The 22,556-nt window shown below is 48.3% G+C and overlaps 1 protein-coding gene across 1 annotated transcript in view; it reads right to left on the minus strand.

Annotated features, from left to right (window-relative positions):
• The window catches only part of LOC139267082 (collagen alpha-1(XIX) chain-like), a 679,874-nt gene that overhangs the window by 455,595 nt on the left and 201,723 nt on the right, over nt 1–22,556 (minus strand). The window contains exons 9-10 of the mRNA XM_070884859.1: nt 9,902–10,177; nt 9,341–9,421 (exon numbers count right to left, since the gene is read on the minus strand). Of these exons, the coding sequence (XP_070740960.1) occupies nt 9,341–9,421; nt 9,902–10,177 (357 nt within the window). The remainder of the gene's footprint in view (nt 1–9,340; nt 9,422–9,901; nt 10,178–22,556) is intronic.

Consider the following 22,556-nt stretch of genomic DNA (forward strand, 5'->3'; position numbering starts at 1 on the left):
TTGGTCACCTGAGGATGAGAGTGTTTTAAGACCAGGACCTCAAACCTGGCACCAAGCTTATGGTCTACAGGGCAGTAGTGATACCCGCCCTCCTATATGGCTCAGAGATGTGGACCATATGCATAGACATCTCCAAGCACTGGAGAAGTACCACCAACGCTGCCTCCGCAAGATCCTGCAAATCCACTGGGAGGATATATGATGGAGAATACAAGCAAGCTGTTAAGTTGGGAGAAAACACAGACAGCAATTATATTGTGTACGTGTGAAATAGCACGATGCATTAAGCCATCAATCACACTTGACATCTCAGGACTTTGGGTTGAGAGCCAACCATGGGTTAACAACTCATACTGTTGAGTCAATTGAGCCAATAGTATCAAAGGGGGCGAGTTCATTGTTGTAAGTTGATTCAGTATAAATTCAGCCATTTTTAGACATGTGCTCCAGTGTGTAACAAAGAGCTGGCACTCTGCCAAGAATTGCTGCTGAAATAAAGTTACTTGAAACCTACTACCGGATTTCGAATCTCATTGAAAATTAAGAGATCTAACAATATACACACCAATGTCAGTATTCTCGGTCTGGCCAGCATCAAAGCACTGACCACACTTGACCAGCTCCATTGGGCGGGCCACATTGTCCGCATGCCCAACACGAGACTCCCAAAGCAAGCGCTCTACTTGGAACTCCTATACGGCAAACGAGTCCCGGGTGGGCAGAGGGAACACTTCAAGGACACCCTTAAAGCCTCCTTGATAAAGTGTAACATCCCCACCAACATCTGGGAATCCCTGGCCCAAGATTGCCAAAAGTGGAGGAAGAGCATCCGGGAGGGCGCTGAGCACCTTGAGTCTTGTCGCCGAGATCATGCAGAAAACAAGCGCAGGCAGCGGAAGGAGCGTGCGGCAAACCAGACTCCCCACCCACCCTTTCCTTCAACCACTGTCTGCCCCAGCTGTGACAGAGACTGTAATTCCTGTATTGTACTGAACAGCCACCTGAGAACTCACTTTTAGAGTGGAAGCAAGTCTTCCTCGATTTCGAGGGACTGGCTATGATGATGATTAGTTATCTTCTTGCTCTTTAAGTATTTATAAAACATCTTTGAGTTTTCCTTGATTTTACTTGCCAGTATTTTCCATGCTCTCTTTTTGCTTCCCTAAGTTCCTTTTTAATTTCACCCCTATACTTTCTATACTCTAGGTTTTCTGCAGTTTTGAGCTCTCGGTATCTGACATACGCTTCACTTTTTTGCCTTATCCTACCTTGTATATCCCTTGACATCTAGGAGGCTATAGATTTGGAAGTCCCACCCTTTTTCTTTGTGGGACCATATTTGCTCTGAACCCTCACTATCTCCTCCTTGAATGCCTCCCACTACTCTGACACTGATTTACCTTCAAGTAGCTGTTTCCAGTCCACTTTCGCGAAATCACATCTCAGCTTAATAAAATTGGCCTTTCTCAATTGAGAACTTGGTCTATCTTTGTCCTTTTCCATAATTAGCCTAAATATAATTGTATTATGATCACTACCACCAAATGCTCTCCCACTGATACCCCTTCCACCTGCCCAACTTCAGTCGCTAAAACGAAGTCCAGAACCGCCCCCTCTCTTGTTGGGCTTGCTACATATTAGCTGAAAAGGTTCTCCTGAATGCATTTTAAGAATTCTGCGCCCTCTATACTTTTCACACTGATTCTATCCCAGTTAATATTAGAGTGGTTCAAATCCCCTACTATTACTGCCATATTGTTTTGCATTTCTCAGAAATTTGCCTACATATTTGGTCTTGCCCTCTGACTATTTGGGGGTCTATAGTACACTCTCAACAGTGTGACTGCCCCTTTTTTGTTCTTCAGTTCAACCCATATGGCCTCATTTGGTGATCCTTTGAATATATCATAGAAACATAGAAAATAGGTGCAGGAAAATGCCATTTGGCCCTTCAAGCCTGCACCACCATTCAATAAGATCATGGCTGATCATTCACCTCAGTACCACTTTCCAGCTTTCTCTCCATACCCCTTAATCCCATTAGCCGTAAGGGCCACATCTAACTCCCTCTTGAATATATCCAATGAACTGGCATCAACAACTCTCTGCGGTAGGGAATTCCAAGGTTAACAACTCTCTGAGTGAAGATGCTTCTCCTCATCTCAGTCCTAAATGGCTTACCCCTTATCCTTAGACTGTGCCCCCTGGTTCTGGACTTCCCCAACATCGGGAACATTCTTCCTGCATCTAACCTGTCCAGTCCCGTCAGAATTTTATATGCTTCTATGAGATCCCCTCTCATCCTTCTAAACTCCAGTGAATACAGGCCCAGTTGATCCAGTCTCTCCTCTTGTCAGTCCTGCCATCCCAGGAATCAGTCTGGTGAACCTTCGCTGCACTCCCTCAATAGCAAGAACGTCCTTCCTCAGATTATGAGACCAAAACTGAACACAATATTCCAGGTGAGGCCTCACTAAGACCCTGTACAACTGCAGTAAGACCTCCCTGTTCCTATACTCAAATCCCCTAGCTATGAAGGCCAACATACCATTTGCCTTCTTCATCGTCTGCTGTACCTGCATGCCAACTTTCAATGACTGACATACGATGATACCCAGGTCTCGTTGCACCTCCCCTTTTCCTAATCTGCCGCCATTCAGATAATATTCTGCCTTCGTGTTTTTGCCACCAAAGTGGATAGCCTCACATTTATCCACATTATACTGAATCTGCCATGCGTTTGCCCACTCACCTAACCTGTGCAAGTCACCCTGCAGCCTCTTAGCATCCTCCTCACAGCTCACACCGCCACCCAGCTTAGTGTCATCTGCAAACTTGGAGATATTACACTCAATTCCTTCATCTAAATCATTAATGTATATTATAAATAGCTGGGGTCCCAGCACTGAGCCCTGCGGCACCCCACTAGTCACTGCCTGCCATTCTGAAAAGGACCCGTTTATCCCGACTCTCTGCTTCCCGTCTGCCAACCAGTTCTCTATCCACGTCAGTACATTACCCCCAATACCATGTGCTTCAATTTTGTACACCAATCTCTTGTGTGGGACCTTCATCCCTTCTGACAGCTGTAATTGTTTCTTTAAGCAATGTTGCAACCCCCTCCTTTTTAATTCTCCTTTTTATTTCGTCTGAAAACCATGTATCAAGGTGGGTCGAGCTGCCACTTCTGCCCTTTAAGCCGTGTTTCAGTAATAACTATGATATCATATTTCCAGGTGTCTATCTGTGCTCTCAGCTCATCTGCCTTATTCACTAGATTCCTTACATAACAGTAAACACCATTAAGCACTGCCAAACTCCCTTGTTATTTATTTTCCAGCCTTTGTTTCCTCTGCCTTTCAAACACGCTTATTAATTTTAGAAGCCAACTGTCATGTATCTCACACTACTGTACATAACTGTACCTTACCATGCTGCACATGACTGTAACTAGATATGACCTGTAACCACAAGCTTACCTGACCACCAGGGGTGCACTTGCAGGAGACACTGAATACCTGTTCTAAACAGGTATATAAAGACAGGTCTCAGGCAAGTGTGCCATTCGAGAGCTGTGTAATAAAGGTGCAGGTCCTGAGTGACCATGACTTCAGTATGTGCCTCGTGTGAGTCTGTACTGCAGGGACAGGACTTTACAGTGGCGACGAGTTACGGGATTACAGAATCCACAGAATGGCGAACAATGGCTCAGATGAAAAATACAATGATGGAGATAATTGGGAGGACTTTATAGAAAGGCTTCAGCAAAGCTTTGTAACCAAAGACTAGTTAGATGACGATAAGGCAGACAAGAGAAGAGCCCATCTCTTGACCAGCTGTGGCTCGAAAACATACGCCTCAATGAAGGACCTGCTGGCACCCGTGAAACCAGCAAGCAAGTCGTTTGAAGAGTTGAGCACACTGGTGAGAGACCACCTGAAGCCAGCGAGCAGCCTACACATGGCAAGACATAGGTTCTACAACTACAGATGCTGTGTGGGCCAGAGCATACCCGACTTCGTGGCGGAACTTCGGAGGTTGGTTAGCTTATGTGAGTTCTCCGATAAACTAAGGAGAGAAGTACTGAGAGACTTTTTTATTGAAGGAATAGGCCACGCAGGCATATTCCGAAAGCTCATAGAAACCAAGAACTTGACCCTAGAGGCTGCAGCACTGGTCGCACAGACATTCTTGGCAAGAGAAGAAGAAACGAGGTTGATCTACACTGCGGGTACGACAACTAACGAAACATCGGAACAAGGGGTTCGCAGCGTGAAACAAGCTGCTACCCCCACATACAGACAAAGGCAGGAGAGCAGGACCTCAACAGCAGGCAGTGGTGCCAGAAGCCATCAAGGGCCACAGGAATGGCCGTTCACACCTCATCAACTCACAATGCGAGCAATCAACTACAAACTGGAGGAAAACTTTTCTCAAAACTAGACCTCACATCTGCGTATATGACGCAAGAACTGACCGAAGAGTCCAAGCTACTCACCACCATCAACACACATCGAGGCCTTTTCATGTACAACCGATGCCCATTCGGCATCAGGTCGGCAGCTGCTATATTCCAGCGCAACATGGAGAGTCTGCTCAAGTCCATCCCAAGGACGGGTGTATTTCAAGACGACATACTTATCATGGGCAGGGACACCGACTCCCATCTCCGCAATTTGGAGGAAGTACTAAAGCAGCTGGATCAGGTAGGCCTAAGAATTAAGAAATCCAAGTGCCTGTTTCTCGCGCCCAAGGTTGAATTTTTGGGCAGAAGAATTGTCGCTGATGGAATCCGCCCAACAGAGTCCAAAACAGAAGCAATTCGCCTGGCACCCAGGCCCCGGAATGTCTCGGAACTGTGCGCCTTTCTCGGGCTACTCAATTACTTTGGGAACTTTGTGCAGAACTTAAGCACGCTGCTGGAGCCTCTCCACGTGCTACCCAGAAAGGGGTGCGATTGGTTTTGGGGGGATGCCCAGGAACGCGCCTTCAAAAGGCACGCAACCTTCTGTGTTCCAAAAGTGTTTTGGCTTTCTTTGATCCGGGTAAAACGCTAGTTCTCACATGATGCATCAGCGTACGGGGTCGGGTGCATTTTACAACATGTCAATGGTGCGGGTAAATTACAACCCATTGCTTATGCCTCCAGGTCACTTTCGCCGGCGGAACGCGGGTACGGAATGGTGGAGAAGGAGGCGCTCGCGTGCGTGTACGATGTCAAAAAGATGCACCAATACCTTTTCGGGGCCAAGTTCGTGTTAGAAACTGACCACAAGCCCCTCACGTCCCTACTATCCGAGAGCAAGGCAATAAACGGCAACGCCTCGGCGCGCATTCAACGGTGGGCACTCATGCTGGCGTCTTACAACTACACCATAAAGCACAGACCAGACACAGACAACTGTGCCGACGCGCTTAGCAGGCTACCCCTGACGACCATAGAAGGGTCTGACGAACAGGTCTGTGAGATAGTCATGGCAATCAATGCTTTTGAGTCCACAGGTTCGCCCATGACGGCTCGCCAAATCAGAGCCTGGACGACCAGCGACCCCACGTTATCCTTAGTAAAAAGATGTGTCTTAACTAGTAACTGGGCAGAGGCTCGCGATGCCTGCCCTGAGGAGATCAAACCTTTCCATAGGTGCATGCATGAGCTGTTCCTGCAAGCAGACTGCCTGATGTGGGGTAGCCAAGTAGTTATGCCTCTGCGAGGCAGAGAGGCATTTGTCTGGGAGCTCCACTGCGAGCACCTGGGGATTGTTCTCATGAAGGCCATAGCCAGATCCCACGTCTGGTGGCCTGGCATTGACGCGGACTTGGAGCTCTGCGTCCGGCGGTGCACCATTTGTGCCCAACTCAGTAATGCCTCCAGGGAGGCCCCCCTGAGCCCCTGGCCCTGGCCCACCAAACCGTGGTCGCGGGTTCATGTAGACTATGCGGGCCCATTCATGGGGAAAATGTTTCTCGTAGTTGTAGATGCATTTTCAAAGTGGATCGAATGCGCCATTTTAAACTCGAGCCCCACCTCCACCACTGTGGAGAGCCTTGGAACTATGTTTGCAACGCACGGAATTCCTGACATTTTGGTCAGTGATAATGGTCCGTGCTTCACCAGTGCAGAATTCCAAGATTTCATAAGTGACCATGGCATAAACCACGTTAAGACGGCACCATTCAAGCCGGCCTCCAATGGCCAGGTGGAGAGAGCAGTGCAAATCAATAAACAAGGCATGCTAAAAATCCAAGGTCCCACGCTGCAGGGCCACCTGTCGTGACTGCTGCTGGCATACAGATCTTGTCCACATTCATCGGCTGGAGTTCCCCCCGCGCAACTATTGATGAAACTGACCTTAAAGACAAGGCTCTCATTAATCCTCCCAGACATGCATGAAATCATTGAGGCAAAGCGCCATAAGCTAACTGAGTACCATGACTGAAATTCGAGGGGGAGGTGGAATGAGATAGGGGACAAAGTGTTTGTGCTAAGCTATGGCAGGGGTCCCAAATGGCTTGCAGGGACAGTAACAGGCAAGGAAGGAAACAGGCTACTTGTAGTCCAAATGGACAATGGCCAAACCTGCCGGAGGCATGCAGACCAAGTAAAAAGTAGATTCACTGATAACACTGAAGAACCAGAGGCAGACTACAATGTGGAACTCACACCACACCTGGTGGACAGACAGGTGGAACAACCTGAGGAAAGAGCAATCCCAACAGACAGCCCGGGCGAGTCACCAACAATCATACTGAACGAAACAGACAGCCCAGGCGAGATACCAGCAATCACACCGAAAGAAAAACAGGCACCAAGGCAAACAACTGAACCACAACTAAGACGAGAGCGTAGACCACCTGAGAGACCGAACCTATAAAGACAATAAGACCTCGGGGGAGGGTGATGTCATGTATCTCACACTACTGTACATAACTGTATCTTACCATGTTATACATGACTGTAACCAGATATGACCTGTAACCACAAGTTTACCTTACCACCAGGGGCGCACTTGCAGGAAACACTGGATACCTGTTCTACACAGGTATATCCAGACAGGTCTCAGGCAAGTGTGGCATTCGAGAGCTGTGTAATAAAGGTGCAGGTCCCGAGTGACCTTGACTTCATCATGTGCCTCGTGTGAGTCTGTACTGCAGGGACAGGACTTTACACCAACCTTATTACTGAAAGAATGTGTGGGTTGGTACAGAATTAGAGGAGTACCTGTCATATCATTTAGCACAGAGACAGAAATAATGAGGGAGAAATTGGTCATCTGTGGGAGGTCGAGACGGCAGCACATTTTACATCGCGCCTGATTTTCAAGCGTCCTTCAACCTCCAACAGATGAATTCTTCAATGGGATTCTCAGTGCCTGACCAGTTAAAAAGAATGGTGACATGCCTAAGGAACTATAGTATGGCACAGCCATGACAGTACCGATCATTGTGGCCTCCACCTCTTTCCTACGAGTACTACAATGCTAGACTTAATGTCACGGAGTTGCAAACAGGGACGCCCGCCTTGCAACCACCTCGTGCTGCATCACCTCCAATTCAGCAGCCACCAAACAGAGGATTGGGTATAGGGCTCAGTCATTACTTGTATGCAACTTCAATTCCAGCACAGTGAAATTCTTTCAACAACAACAACAACCTGTATTTATATAGCGCCTTTAACGTAGTGAAACGTCCCAAAGCCCTTGTATTATAAGACAGAAAATTTGACACCGTGCCACATAAGGAGATATTAAGGCAAGCGACCAAAAGCTTGGTCAAAGAGGTATGTTTTAAGGAGCGTCTTGAAGGAGGAAAGAGAGATAGAGAGCCGGAGAGATTTATGGAAGGGAATTCCTGAGCTCAGGGCGTAGGCAACAGAAGGCACGGCCATGAATGGTTGAGCGATTGTAATGGAAGCTCAAGAGGGCAGAATTAGAGATGCGCAGATATATCAGGGGGTTGTGGGGCTGGAGGAGATTATAGTGATAGGGAGGGGCGAGGCCATGGAGGGATTTGAAAACAAGGATGAGAATTTTGAAATTGAAGCGTTGCTTAACCCGGACCCAAAGTAGGTCAGCGAGCACAGTGGTGATGGGTGAGCCAATATAGGTCAGCGAGCACAGGGGTGATGGGTGAGCCAATATAGGTCAGCGAGCACAGGGGTGATGGGTGAGCCAGTGTAGGTCAGTGAGCACAGGGGTGATGGGTGAGCCAATATAGGTCAGCGAGCACAGGGGTGATGGGTGAGCCAATGTAGGTCAGCGAGCACAGGGGTGATGGGTGAGCCAATGTAGGTCAGCGAGCACAGGGGTGATGGGTGAGCCAATGTAGGTCAGCGAGCACAGGGGTGATGGGTGAGCCAATGTAGGTCAGCGAGCATAGGGGTGATGGGTGAGCCAGTGTAGATCAGCGAGCACAGGGGTGATGGGTGAGCCAGTGTAGGTCAGCGAGCACAGGGGTGATGGGTAGGTCAGCGAGCACAGGGGTGATGGGTGAGCCAGTGTAGATCAGCGAGCACAGGGGTGATGGGTGAGCCAGTGTAGGTCAGCGAGCACTGGGGTGATGGGTGAGCCAATATAGGTCAGCAAGCACAGGGGTGATGGGTGAGCCAATATAGGTCAGCAAGCACAGGGGTGATGGGTGAGCCAATGTAGGTCAGTGAGCACAGGGGTGATGGGTGAGCCAATGTAGGTCAGTGAGCACAGGGGTGATGGGTGAGCCAGTATAGGTCAGTGAGCACAGGGGTGATGGGTGAGCCAGTGTAGATCAGCGAGCACAGGGGTGATGGGTGAGCCAGTGTAGGTCAGCGAGCACAGGGGTGATGGGTGAGCCAGTGTAGATCAGCGAGCACAGGGGTGATGGGTGAGCCAATGGAGGTCAGCGAGCACAGGGGTGATGGGTGAGCCAGTATAGGTCAGTGAGCACAGGGGTGATGGATGAGCCAGCGTAGGTCAGTGAGCAAAGAGGTGATGGGTGAGTGGGACTTGGTGCGAGTTAGTTTCAATTCATTTTTGTCCTCTCCCTCTTCAGTTTTGACACTTAGTTCAAATGCCTTCAAGCTTTTACAATGGTTAAAAGGATACTTGTTCCCCCTCTGTTCTGCCACTTTCTTTAATTGTCCTCATCCCTTTAAATTTCACCTACAATGCAATGTTCTGCTCCTACTACGAGTGTGCACTTTACACATGTTTAATTCTGATTCGTAATTACGATAATGAGCTGACAATTAAGAATTAACCGCAAGCAGCCTACTTCACTTCTAGTGTGCTTTGCAATCGTATTTAACTATTCAGGTGTAAACTCTACCGTAATAAGCTAGTTTGGAGAATAAAACTGAATGTCCTACCTGGGCACCTGGTATTTCACAGCAGGTCTCCAGTTCTGCCAATTGAGGGTTGCAGTAAATCAGTATCCGTTGAAGGTCAAACTACATAAAGATGTCAGAAACAGATCATTGTAGATTTTCCTTTTATCATAAGATCATAGAAAAATTATGACAGAAGCCATTCGCCCATCATGTCCATGCCGATCGAAAAAGAGCTACCCAGCCTAATCTCACCTTCCAGCACTAGGTCCTAGCCCTGTAGATTACGGCTCTTTAAGTGCACATCCAAGTACTTTTTAAATGTGATGTTCCGGACCCCCACCAACCTCTGGGTGAAGAAATTCTTCCTCATCTCCCCTCTAATCCTTCTACCAACTACTTTAAATCTATGCCCCCTGGTTATTGACCCCTCTGCTGAGGGAACTAGGCCCTTCATATCCTGTCTCAGCCAGCCAATTTAAATTGTCATCATGGATTCTCCATTTTAATGCCAATTAAACCTGAACTAGTTAATAGAAAGCAGTACATAATTTAACTGCATTCCAAAAATCCATGTCCTCTGGTGGGTTTACAATTACTTACATCAACAGGTGTCTCATCACTAACACGGACGCCAATGACAGTCTTCCCATGGACATCAATGCTCTCTGTCTCTTCACTTCGCTTACTGTCGACCAGTTTACAGTCCTTGTAAAGGGACACCGACCCAGACTTCACATTAATTGCCAGCTTGTGCCATTGCCGGTCAAACAGAGAGCCCAGTTCCCGCTTCTTGAACGTCAAATGTGAAGTATTTCCAGAGCGCCCCTTGGCGCTGTATTCCACCACTTTTTTACTTCCATCCATAATGATGGAGACCTGAAGGAAGAAGAGGAGAGATGTCAGCCTAAGGGCACACAGATAATCAATCTCTGTGCCGGTGGGCCAGGTTCGGGACCAAAATGGACAACTATTTGTGGAGGCCGAAGGCATGGCTGAGGTACTAAATGATACTTTGCATTGGTGGTTACCCAGGAAGAGGACTTTGCCAAAGCTACAGTAAACGAGGAGGTTGCTGGGATACTGGATGAGATAGAAAGAGATAAAGAGGAGATACTGGACAGACTGGTAATAATTAAAATGGATAAGTCCCTCGGTTTGGATGGGATGCATCCTAGTTCTCTGAGGGAAGTAAGGGTAGAAATTGCAGAGATACTGGCCACAATCTTCCAATCCTCCTTTGATACAGGGGTGGTGTAGAGGGCTGGAGGATTGCAAATGTTACATTTTGTTCAAAAAATGGGGAGAAGGACAAACCTGGCAATTACAAGGCAGTCAGTTTAACATTGGTGGTGGGGTAGCTTTGAGAAACAATAATCCAGGAGAAATTTAACAACCATTTGGACAAGCACAGACTAATAAAGGAGAGCCAGCACAGATTTGTTAAGGGCAAACTGTGTTTGACTAACTTGATTGAGCTTTTTGATGAAGTAACAGAGAGGGTGAATGCGGATAGTGTGGTTGATGTTATGTGTATGGACTTTCAAAGGCATTTGATAAAGTACTGTACCATATATTTGGATTGTTAACAAAATTGAAGCCCATGGGATAAAAGAAGCAGCAACAGCATGGGTGCACAATTGGCTAAGGGATAGAAAACAGGGAGTTGTGGTGAATGACTGCTTTCAGGCTGGAGGGGCATATACAGTGGTGTTCCCCGAGGTTCAGCTGGGGTTGTTCTCCTTGGAGCAGAGAAGGCTAAGAGGAGATTTGATCGAGGTGTTCAAAATAATGAAGGGTTGAGATAGAGTAAATAAACAGAAACTGTTTCCAATGACTGAAGGGACGATAACCAGAGGCCACAGATTTAAGGTGACAGGTAAAAGAACCAGAGGCGAAGTGAGGAAAAACCTTTTTTATGCAATGAGTGGTTAGGATTTGGAAAGCATTGCCTGATAGAGTGGTGGATACAGATTCAATAGTAGCCTCCAAAAGGGAATTGGATAAACACTTGAAGGAGAAAATATTGCAGGGACATGGGGAAAAGAGCGGGGGAGTGGGACTAACTGATTGCTCTTCGAAAGAATCGGCGTAGAGCACTGCAGTTTTTGATACACATTAATGACTTGGACTTGGGGGAAACACGACATAATTTCAAAATTTGCAGACAACACAAAACTTGAAATGTAGTAAACAGTGAGGAAGATAGTAATAGACTTCAAGAAGACATAAACAGGCTAGTGAAATGGGCAGACACATGGCAGATGAAATTCAATGCAGAGAAGTGTGAGGTGATACATTTTGGTAGGAAGAATGAGGAGAGACCATACACACTAAATGTTACAATTTTAAATGGGGTTGCAAGACCTGGGGGTGTTTGTCACAAATCTGTGAAGGTGGCAGGACAGGTTAACAAAGCAGTTAATAAGCATATGGGATCCTGGGCTTTATAAATAGAGGCAAAGAGTACAAAAGCCAGGAAGTTTTACTAAACTTTTATACATTAGTTCAGTCCCAGCTGCAGTATTGTGTCCAATTCTGGGCAGCACACTTTAGGAAGGCCGTGAGGCTTTGAAGAGGGTACTGAAGAAATTTGCTAGAGTGGTTCCAGGGATGAGGGGTTGCAGTTATGTGGATAGACTGGAGAAGCTGGGGTTGTTCTCCTTGGAGCAGAGAAGGCTAAGAGAAGATTTGATAGAGGTGTTCAAAATAATGAAGGGTTGAGATAGAGTAAATAAAGAGAAACTGTTTCCAATGACTGAAGGGACGATAACCAGAGGCCACAGATTTAAGGTGACAGGCAAAAGAACCAGAGGCGAAGTGAGGAAAAACCTTTTTTATGCAATGAATGGTTAGGATTTGGAAAGCATTGCCTGATAGAGTGGTGGATACAGATTCAATAGTAGCCTTCAAAAGGGAATTGGATAAATACTTGAAGGAAAAAAAATTGCAGGGACATGGGGAAAGAGCGGGGGAGTGGGACTAACTGGATTGCTCTTCGAAAGAATCGGCATGGACTCAATGGGCCGAATGGCCTCTTTCTGTGTTGTACTATTCTATGATTCTATGACTGTAAAAAAGCACTTGAATTCTAATGATTTGAAGACTGGTGTGTCGTGTTCAGTTTAATCAAGTCCAATGTGGCATTTTTGGTCAGGTTAGATCAGTGTGTGCTGACTTATCAGTGGGACAGGCAGTGCGGGGTGTTACAAGGGGTCTTCAAGCCAGTGGGCTAGGGAGGGAGGGGACAATCATAGCCTCCCAAATCTGATCATTATTTACTAAACCCTGATTGGACTTGTGGTGTCCAACTTGGACAGAAGGACAATGCTTACTGTCCAGGCACATATATAAAGAATGGCCTGGGCACCAGAGGGTTATGTTAAAGCAGCAAGTTTCAGTGTTATCAGGAGAGCAGGAAGGAACTACCTATGCTCACGAGATTGTTTACAGTGACAATAGCTGCTCAATACAAAAAAGGGTGATCTTTTCCGATTGCACGCACACAGCAGGATCCCTGCCGGTCGGCTGTACTGATAGCGCTTGCAAAACCCATGACTTTTCACCCATCAAAAATATTGGGAGGCAATCTATCAATATAAGCTCCCAGTGGGTGGGACTTCATGCTGAGAGCACGCAATTGAATGACTTATTTTCTTAAGCCTAGAAATTACAATTGTCACTATTAGCAGATGAATGCTTAAAAATGTTTTTATATGACGTTCCTCCATCCGATTTCTTACTGAAGGTGTTAACTCATTAAAATAAATAAATGAATGCCTTGGCTAATTTTGCAGATGGAAACTCCTACCAACATACGCCCCTAACATCTCCAACAGTAATTTCTTGGTTATCAGAGCGACAGAGGGAGAAACAAACCAAGTGATTGCAGAAGAGAGACATTCACTGAATGCTCAGGAACAGAGGGAGACACACACTGAAGGATGGGAGATAGAGGGAGAGATTCAATGAGGCATTGGAGACAAAGGGAGAGACTCATTGAAGGATCAGCAAAAGAGAAAGATTCAAAGTTCTGTTGAATTTATGAGCCTTGTGCTGCGGTGTGCTTTCGTGGTTGGTGAGGGTATTGATCCAGTGAAGTCTAGCGCCTGTGGGCTGACAGTTGGTTAATGAGCTATTGAAACATTTATTGCAACATTAACGTGTTGCAACATTTGATCCATCTAGTCGAAAGCACCTGGAGGAAGGGAGAAGATCCTCTACTTACAATGAGGGCGCTTCTTCTAATCTCTGCCCTGCCTAAGTAACTCTACCCAGAGAGTGGTGAGAACGTGGAACTCGCTACTACAGGGAATAGTTGAGGTGACTAGCGTAGGTACATTTAAGGAGAAGGTAGATAAGTACACGAGGGAGAAGGGAATAGAAGGTTATGCTGATAGAGTTAGATGAGGAAGGATGGGAGGAAGGCTCGTGTGGAGGATAAATACCGGCATGGACTGGTTGGGCCAAATGGTCTGTTTCTGTGCTATGTAATTCTATGTTATTATGTATGGAGGCACCTTGGTAATGACTCCCCGAGGCAGAGGAATGGTACTTAAACTGTGTAGACTGTAGTCCTTTATTTGCAGCTCCTCAAGTGAGGACACCAAGCTGTGAGCTTCCTTTTAAACTGGGTTACCTGCATTGTGTGCAGGTAACCCTTAGGTCTCCAGCAGCAGCACCCTCTGGTGTAGAGGTAAGGTGTGTACAGTGTAAGGTACATTCAGTGTTACAGACATCATACAACAATACAAGCATGCATACATAACAACACTCCCCCCTAAGCATTTTTCAAGTCCTTATTGTCATGACCTGGGGAGATGATCAGTAGTGGGCTATGGGAGGTTGTAGTGAGGGTTGTGTGGGTACCAGGTGTGATCCCTGTGCTTGAGACTGGCCTCATACGTTTCCCCCCCTCACACACAGACCATGTGGGTGTCACTGCTGTGGGATCCCTCAGTGGGGTAGCCAGTGCAGCAGTGGGTAGGATCCATACTCTGTGGTGTTGGTGAGTGTGTGGTGATGGGCAGGGCCACAGGACTGTGTGGGCTCCTTGTCCTCCATTTGGGATGAGGGTCTGGTCATCCCAGGGTTTGCCACGAAAGCTGGAGGGTACTGGTCTCTCGCTCCTGGTGCTGGCTCTGGTGGCCAGGGGGTGTAGGGCCGGTCTGGGGCAGGTTGCCATGGTGGTGGCTGTTCTGCCCATTAACCACTGTTCCTGTAGTGGGTCTGCTCCCACTGGGTGTGTGTGAGTCCTCCCTGGGGCATCACATTTGTTCCAAAAGTTCAGGCTACATGGTCTGGTAGCCCGCTGGACCTGGGGGTCTCCCATGGGGGGATTCCTCTAGCATTTACATTGTCCCTGTAGAACCCAGTGTCCTTTAACAGTCTCTTACCTGTATACATTACACCTTGGCTCCTATCACACATAGTCGAGTCTACATTATTAACTACCATTACATTGTTAATTGCAGCATTTACATCACTTTCTTGTATCATGGTCTCCCCATACATGGTTACATTAGACATTTTGAATTTGCTACTATAATCATTAGACCTTACAAGCTTGTTCTTAACCTTACTTACATAGGCATTCATTTCATTTTTCACATCAGTTACACCAGAATCATAATTCCTCATTACATTGTCATACCTACACCCATTTACTGCATTTTTAGCTTTAAAGCCCTTGTCATCTTTCAGTTGAAACTGTCCCTTTAAATTCTTTGGGTTACTGGTCTCCTTTAAGGGAGCCTTCCAATCTGATTCGCCGGTCGGTGCCACGTGGCGCTCCTCCAACGCTGCACTTCGTTGTCTGGTCGCGGCCATTTTGATTGTAGGTTCTTCTCCTCGTGGTGCGGCCGCCATCTTCTGGCTCTCCTCCAGGTAGGCTGTGGTGGTCTTTTCTTCCTCAGGTTCAGCCATGAACATCGGGAATCCACTTATCTCAACGATGTTCGCCTCTTGGAGTGCTGCCCCGGCCTGGAAGGTGAAGTTTGGACTTTCGGTCCTGAAGATTTCGCCACGGTGTTGTGGAGTCGTCACCACGCAGTCAAGCTGGACGGTGGGATCTCTAGATGCAGCGATAGATCCATGTTCGGGGCTGCGTGGGGTGTCGATTGCTGGAGCCCGGAGGCCGTCGCCACTTTGACCGATTTGGACCGGGTTCATCCAATTCCTTCCCAGCAGCGTGGGACCATCGCCGGCAACGATCCACAGGGTTGTTCATCACGCCGCCATAGGAGACCTGGACGTCCACACTGCCAACGACTGGGATTTTACCTTTGGTGTAGATGAGCAGCTTTGCTTGGACAGTAGACGGTTTTGGTCGATTGGAAGGATTTATCAAAATTTTTTCAAAGGTCGTTTGGCTCATCACAGACTGGCTCGCCCCGTGTCGATCTCCATCGAAACTAGGACTCCGTCGATGTCTTCTTCCATCTTCCACAGAGAACATTAGTGGAGCAGGTATAAATTCCATACTCCTCTTCCAGGGGTTGAGCTGCTTCATCTTCATCTGTGTCGGAGCCCGGTGATCAGCCAACTCTTCAGTGACGCGGTGAGTAAAGCTTTTTCCGCACATTTTCTGGAGGTTCCCTTTCTCTTTGCAACCTTTGCATGTATAGTCTTTGTAGCGGCACTGGTAGGCCCTGTGGTTTCCTCCATAACGCCAGCACGGGGCCATCCGTTTGCCCCATGTGGCAGACTCAGGGTTGCATGACTCGGGGCAGCATTTCTGCCTTTAGAAGTAGCCATGCGGTGCACAGCGTTCGCTGGTTTAGAGTCCTGGGTCAGTATTCGCCTGGAGTCGCCGGCCGAAATCATGTAGGCCTGGCTCACTTGAATTGCTTTCTGCAAGGTGACTGTGATGTCCGCAGAGAGCAATTTGTGCAGGAGGCCCTCGTGGCCGATTCCGATGGCAAATATGTCCCTTAGTGTTTCATTAGGGTGGTTGGCAAAATCACACGGTGCAGCTAGTCTTCTTCAATGTGCAGCATACTTCGCAATTTCTTGGCCTACGGGTCGCCGGAAATGTAGAACCAGTGCCTGGCTGTGAGGATGCTTTCTTTTGGTTGTAGTTGCTCCTGTATTAGTGTTACAAGTTCCTCATAGCTCTTGGTCGTTGCCTTCTCCGGGGCTAGCAAGTCCCTGACGAGACAATGGATGGTGGGCCCACAACTGCTAAGCAAGATGGCCCTGCGCTTTTCGGTCGTGTAGCCGGTGTGTCCCCATCCAGGTCGTTGGCTATGAAGAAATGTTCCAATCGTTCTACAAAAGCATCACAATCTTCCCCATCGGTGAATTGCTGAAAGTTGCTGAGATTCGACATGCTGAGCGTGTAGTTCGTGACCTCGTCGCCAATTATTATGTACGTAGGCACCTTGGTAATGACTCCATGAGGCAGAAGAATGGTACTTAAACTGTGTAGACTGTAGTCCTTTATTTGCAGCTCCTCAAGTGAGGACAGCAAGCTGTGAGCTCCCTTTTATACTGGGTTACCTGCAGTGATCAGGTAACCCTCAGGTCTCCAGCAACAGCACCCTCTGGTGTACAGATAAGGTGTGTACAGTATAAGGTACATTCAGTGTTGCAGACATGTATGCAAGCATGCATACATAACATATGTAATTCCTCATTCTTGGTTCATTCACATGTACATTTTGGTTACCACTCTGGGCCCAAGGCCATTACTTCTATCTCCTTATTATCCCTGTTGACCCATCTCTTGCCCTTTGCTCTTTCCTCTTCCCCTTCCTGTCAGCCAGACTTTTCATTTCTCCCCTCTCAGGTACTTTGCACTCCTAATTCCTACCCTATCCCATCACTATGCCTCTACTTTGCTATTCTCCCACCGCCCTCCCAGGCCCAAATCTCCCTTGAATAAGCCTGAAGGTACCATCTATGCCTTTCTTGGTATTCTCTGAAGGGCCTGTTGTTGCCTCCTTGTGAGCAACAATCCCAACTACTGGATGATTGACATCCTAGCTCTGACTGAAATTCAGCTCGTGCTGCAAAACCTTGCCCCTTACCGAAGTCTCCCCTCCGGCTATACTTTACACCTCCTGCCTTGCTCAAACCGCCATAGTGATGGTGTGGCATGGCTCCCCATTCTCCTCCTTCAAGTACCTCACCTTGTTCCACCCTTCTGACCTCTCCTTTAAAAATCGGCATTGTCTCCCAAGCTCCTGAAGCCCCATCCCGAGTTTCTCCCAGAAATGTCCTCCCTCAGCCTCTGCACTGGGCAACTCCTCACCCATGGGGATTTCAGTCTCCATCTCGGTTCCCCTCACCCTCTGTCCTCTGCAAGCATTGTCCTCTTGTCTTGCCTAAATCTCTCCAACCATGCTAACTTTCCTACCTTTATTCATTGGCACCCCCTAGACCTTGCCATCTTCCCTATCCTCTCTACTCCCTCCCAGTTAGAACACTTCTTTACAGCAAACGACCTGGCAGGAGACGACCCGGTCGCACTGGCTGATAAGCGCCACGCTATCCTGCTAACCAGTTGTGGGCCCAACGTCTATGGCCTCGTTAGGGACTTGCTGGCACCAGCGAAGACAATGACCAAGTCGTACAAGGAGCTCGTGACCCTGTTCCAGGAGCAACTCAAGCCCAAGGAGAGCATCCTCACAGCCAGACACCAGTTCTATACCCACTGATGGCCCGAAGGCCAGGAAGTCGCGAAGTATGCCGCAGACCTCAGGAGGCTGGCTGCACCGTGCGAGTTCGGCACCCACCTCACCGAAGCGCTGCGGGGCATTTTGTAATTGGAATTGGCCATGAGGGCCTTCTTCACAAGCTACTGTCGGCAGATACCACAGTCACCCTGCAGAAGGCCATTTCTGTGAGCCAGGCATTCATGACCTCGACCTGCAGCTCTAGGCAGATGTCTCACCCTCAGGACTCAAACCCGGCAGGTACTGTGCACAGAGTGGCACCATTCAGGAGCTGAACTGTAGAGCGTGAACCCTCTCAAGGAAGAGAGAACAGGCCCCCCGAGTCCCTTAACTCAGAGTCCGCCGAGGGGGGCTAATCGAGTAGCACCATGCTGGTATTGTGGAGGGAATCACAGCACTCACTAGTGCTGTTTTAAAGACTATGTTTGCAAAGGCTGCAGCACAAAGGGCCACCTCCAGTGAATGTGTAAGAGAAATAGGACTCACTGTGTTGATGAGGAGTCTGCAGACGGCCATGAATCCAGCGTGGATTATGAATTGTTAGACAGAGAGACAGCCCAGTCCCACGGGGAGGTACATAGCATGTTTACCTGCACCACCGAGTGCTCCCCGCTGAAGATGGAAGTCGAGATAGAGGGAAATCCAGCCTTCAAGGAAGTGAACACAGGGGCGAGCCAGTCAGTGATGAATCAAGGAGCCTTTGAGAGGCCATGGGACAATCCGGCTGAATGACCCGAGTTGACCTCGGTTCAAGCAAAACTGCGCACCTACACCAATGAAATCATCCCAGTCATTGGTAGTGTGAATGTAAAGATACTCCATGATGGCGCGGTGCACAAGTTACCTCTGTGGATTGTTGCAGGTGATGGACCAACGCTGATCGGCAGAAGGTGGATGGAGAAGATCCAGTGGAAGTGGGAAGATTTCACCCCTCCAGCGATCGAAGCCCTCTGCGCTTAGAGGCAAAGCAAGCCCTCACCTGAGGGTGGACCCGGCATTGGAGAGCTGACCAGCATGGCACCCGAGACACAGACCGCTCAACATGGCTGCGTGGAGATGATCCAGCTGAGACGACCCAAACCCTCCTTCCAGGCTCCAGTGGCAGGACTCAGGAGGAAGAAAATCGGATCCAGAAGCGACTTCCCAACTGCGGAGACAGAACCCAAGGAGAAGAGGATCACTGCAGTCGACATTGTGGACGAAGGAAAGATGGCGTCCAAACCACGAGGCGATGCACTGAAGACAAAGATGGCCGCGGCCAGACCACGAGGTGCAGCGCTGATGGAGCAACACGTGGCACCAAATGGAGAAGCGAATTGGGATAAAGCAAGCAAGGTTCTCTTAAAGGAGGCCTGCAACCCACTACAACTAAAGGGACAGGTCCAAACATTTAAGCAATGTAACAGTAATTGTAAGCTAGAGACAAAAGGTGCAATGGATTATGTAAATTGTAACTGATCATGTAAAATGTGTAATTGATCATCGAAATTGTATACATGCAATAAGAGAGGAAAAGTCGCGCGATTATGTACCATGTGTAATTGATGATCTGAACTGTGCATATGCAACCAGCGAGGAAAAGTCACGCAACCGTGATTGGACTCCTAGAGTGCCCATCATAAGTAAGGAAAAGCTGTGCAATGCAGGATTCCCAATGCACGCACCCACCCATCGGGTGCACACAGGTCCAGCGAGCTAGCCTGCGTCCCGGGGACCAGAGTCAGGCACCACGCAGTGTGGCCACAAGCAGCCAACACACACGAGCTGCGGAGCAAAGCGACCTCAGCAGGGCAATGGCAACTGTAGTGATACCATACCCCGGGTCGGCTCCATCTCTCAGGCAACCGATGGCACCAATGGCCATGAACCTGAAGGTGCAGACTGCACTAAGGCCATACCCCTAGATGTAGGGTCACCCGCCACTGTTCCCCCAGAGGAAACAAGCACCAGTCAGGACCTCAAATCAAGCGACGCTCTGGCCAGCAAGTCAGCCGTTCCCTGTGCACTGCTAGACGACAGCTCCTCAGGGAGCAGCTGGGACCCAGGGCGTAAAGAAAGGACGGGGGGGTCACAGATATCTGTGAACCTGCCTGACATTAGGGACCATGGTAACAGCCCCGAGAGCAGGCTATGCGAGCCAACCGGGTTCCCACTGCCAGCACCAGGCACTGAACCACCACCAGACTGCAGGGACACAACCCAGCAGCTCCAGAACTAACTCGTCCTCCTGCACCGGTCACCGCATTGACAAGGCATCTTGTCGCACCACGGAACCACAAAAAAAAAAAGAAAGAAAACGCAAAATCCACTTACCTGAACTTGAATGTCAGGAGCCCCCGCCACATCAGTGTGGGAGTGGGGGAGAATGGAGTGGTTAGGAACACACACACACAAACAGCAACCAACAGCACGCCATTGCACCAACTACTCACCTAAGGTTGAGCTGGCCTGGCAGAGGTCAACCAGACAAAACCCACATAGAGCTAAGCGCAGAGCACAGTCAATGCAGAAGCGATTTGCACTGAGGGTTCAGCGGGGAGTGATGTCATGTATTCTACATGGCTACTGTTGGTACCATCTCAAGGTGTGCCACCAGAGGGCACAGCAGTGGGAGACTCGTAGGTGCCTGGCCTAGTATAAAAGGCAGGCCATCAGGGGTGATCCTCATTCTGGAGTTAACTAATAAAGGACTAAGGTCACTACAGTTCAAGTACAACACACTGTCTCATGGAGTCATTGCTAGAGCATCTAAGGACACAATAAAATCCACCCCCCAGTCACATCTCACCCCAAACTGAGCACTGAAGAAGGGTAAGCAAGCAGAACTTTAACTCGTCTGTTCTCTCTACAAATGATCACTGGCCTGCTGAGCGTTTCCAATAGTTTCTGGTTTCGTTTCAAATTTCCAGCATGTTATGTATGTGTATGTGCTGTTTGTAGCCACCAGATGGTGCCATTGCTGGAGGCCACCGAGCAGCATGCACATAGTGCTGCTCTGGTATAAAAGGCCAGCCACTTTGTGAGTTAGGTACTTTGGGCCAAAATAAAGCAGAAGCAAGGTTGTACCTTGCTTAGTTAAACAGTACTCAATTTGAACCTTTACTGCAGACATAACATTTGGCGACAAGAATACAAGAACCTTTGTTTGCAAATGAGCATGATTGGATTTTTAGAACAATTCGTGGAGGGAGAAGATTGGGCAGACTTTGTGAGCCGTTTGAACCAGTACTTCGTGGCCAACAAAATGGAGCGGGTCGACGATGCAGATCGGTGCCGGGCCGTGTTCCTCACTGTGTGCGGTTCAAAGATCTACGGTCTGATAAAGAATCTACTCATGCCTAGTGATCCAACAGAGAAAACGTACGAGGAGTTGTGTACATTGGTACAGAAGCACCTTAAGCCAGACGACGGCATCATCATCTCGTGATACAGGTTTTATACACACGTTCGATTGGAGGGCCAGAGCGCAGTGGAATTCGTTGCCAACCTGAGACGTCTAGCGGGACTGTGCAAGTTCGTGACGGTGTTGGGAGACATGCTGTGGGACTTCTTTGTTATCGGTATCAACCACAAGGTGATCCTGGGCAAACTTCTGGCAGTGGATTTAAAAAGGGCCATCCAGATTGCACAATCATGTACGACGACGGATAGGAGTCTAAAGCAAATAGCGGTAAAGAACCGAACCTCAGCAAGTACAATAAATGCGATTGAATCTGCATTCTGCAGAGCGGCATATGGTAGGGCCTATCCGGCTGCATTCGCGAAACCTGTGGCTGCCCAAAGTCCGCCAGCGGGAATGTATCAGACTTCTCAGTGTTGGCATTGTGGGGAAAATCATTGGCACCAGCAGTGCCGATTTAAGCAATATAGTTGCAAAGGCTGTCTGAGAGTGGGGCATCTCCAGCACAAGTGTCCGCAGATGAGCAAGCGAGCTGCGACATACCACGTGGTGGATGAGAGTCAGACTAGCGGGGATCCGGATACGCAATCCGAGATGCCAGAGGAGGAAGTGTATGGACTGTACTCTTTCATAACCAAGAGTAAACCAATTTTGATTAATGTGAAGTTTAACGCGATACCGGTATCGATGGAACTGGACTCAGGGCGAGTCAGTCGATCATGAACGAGAGGGCATTTAATAAGCTGTGGGATACTAAGACTGTGAGGCCCAGGCTGAGCCCTGTTAATGCCAAGCTGCACACGTACACCAAAGAACTGATAAAGGTGATTGGCAGTGCACAAATTAATGTGTCATATAACGGTGCGGTTCACGAGTTACCGCTGTGGATTGTTCCAGGCAATGGCCCAATGCTGCTCGGCAGGAGCTGGTTGGAGAAAATCAGATGTGACTGGAACAACAAAAAGGCATTGTCGTTGGAGGAAGATACATGTGCCCAAGTATTGAGCAAGTTCTCCTCGCTGTTCGAACTGGGTATCGGCAACTGAACCAAGGTGCAGATCCCACGAGGACTCAGATGCAAGACCAGTCCATCATAAAGCTCGAGCAGTGCCGTATATGATGAGGGATAGGTTGAAATTGAACTGGAGAGACTCCAGCGTGAAGGGATCATATCACTGGT

The sequence above is a fragment of the Pristiophorus japonicus genome, chromosome 7, assembly GCF_044704955.1.
Source record: "Pristiophorus japonicus isolate sPriJap1 chromosome 7, sPriJap1.hap1, whole genome shotgun sequence".
Classification (NCBI taxonomy): Eukaryota; Metazoa; Chordata; class Chondrichthyes; family Pristiophoridae; genus Pristiophorus; species Pristiophorus japonicus.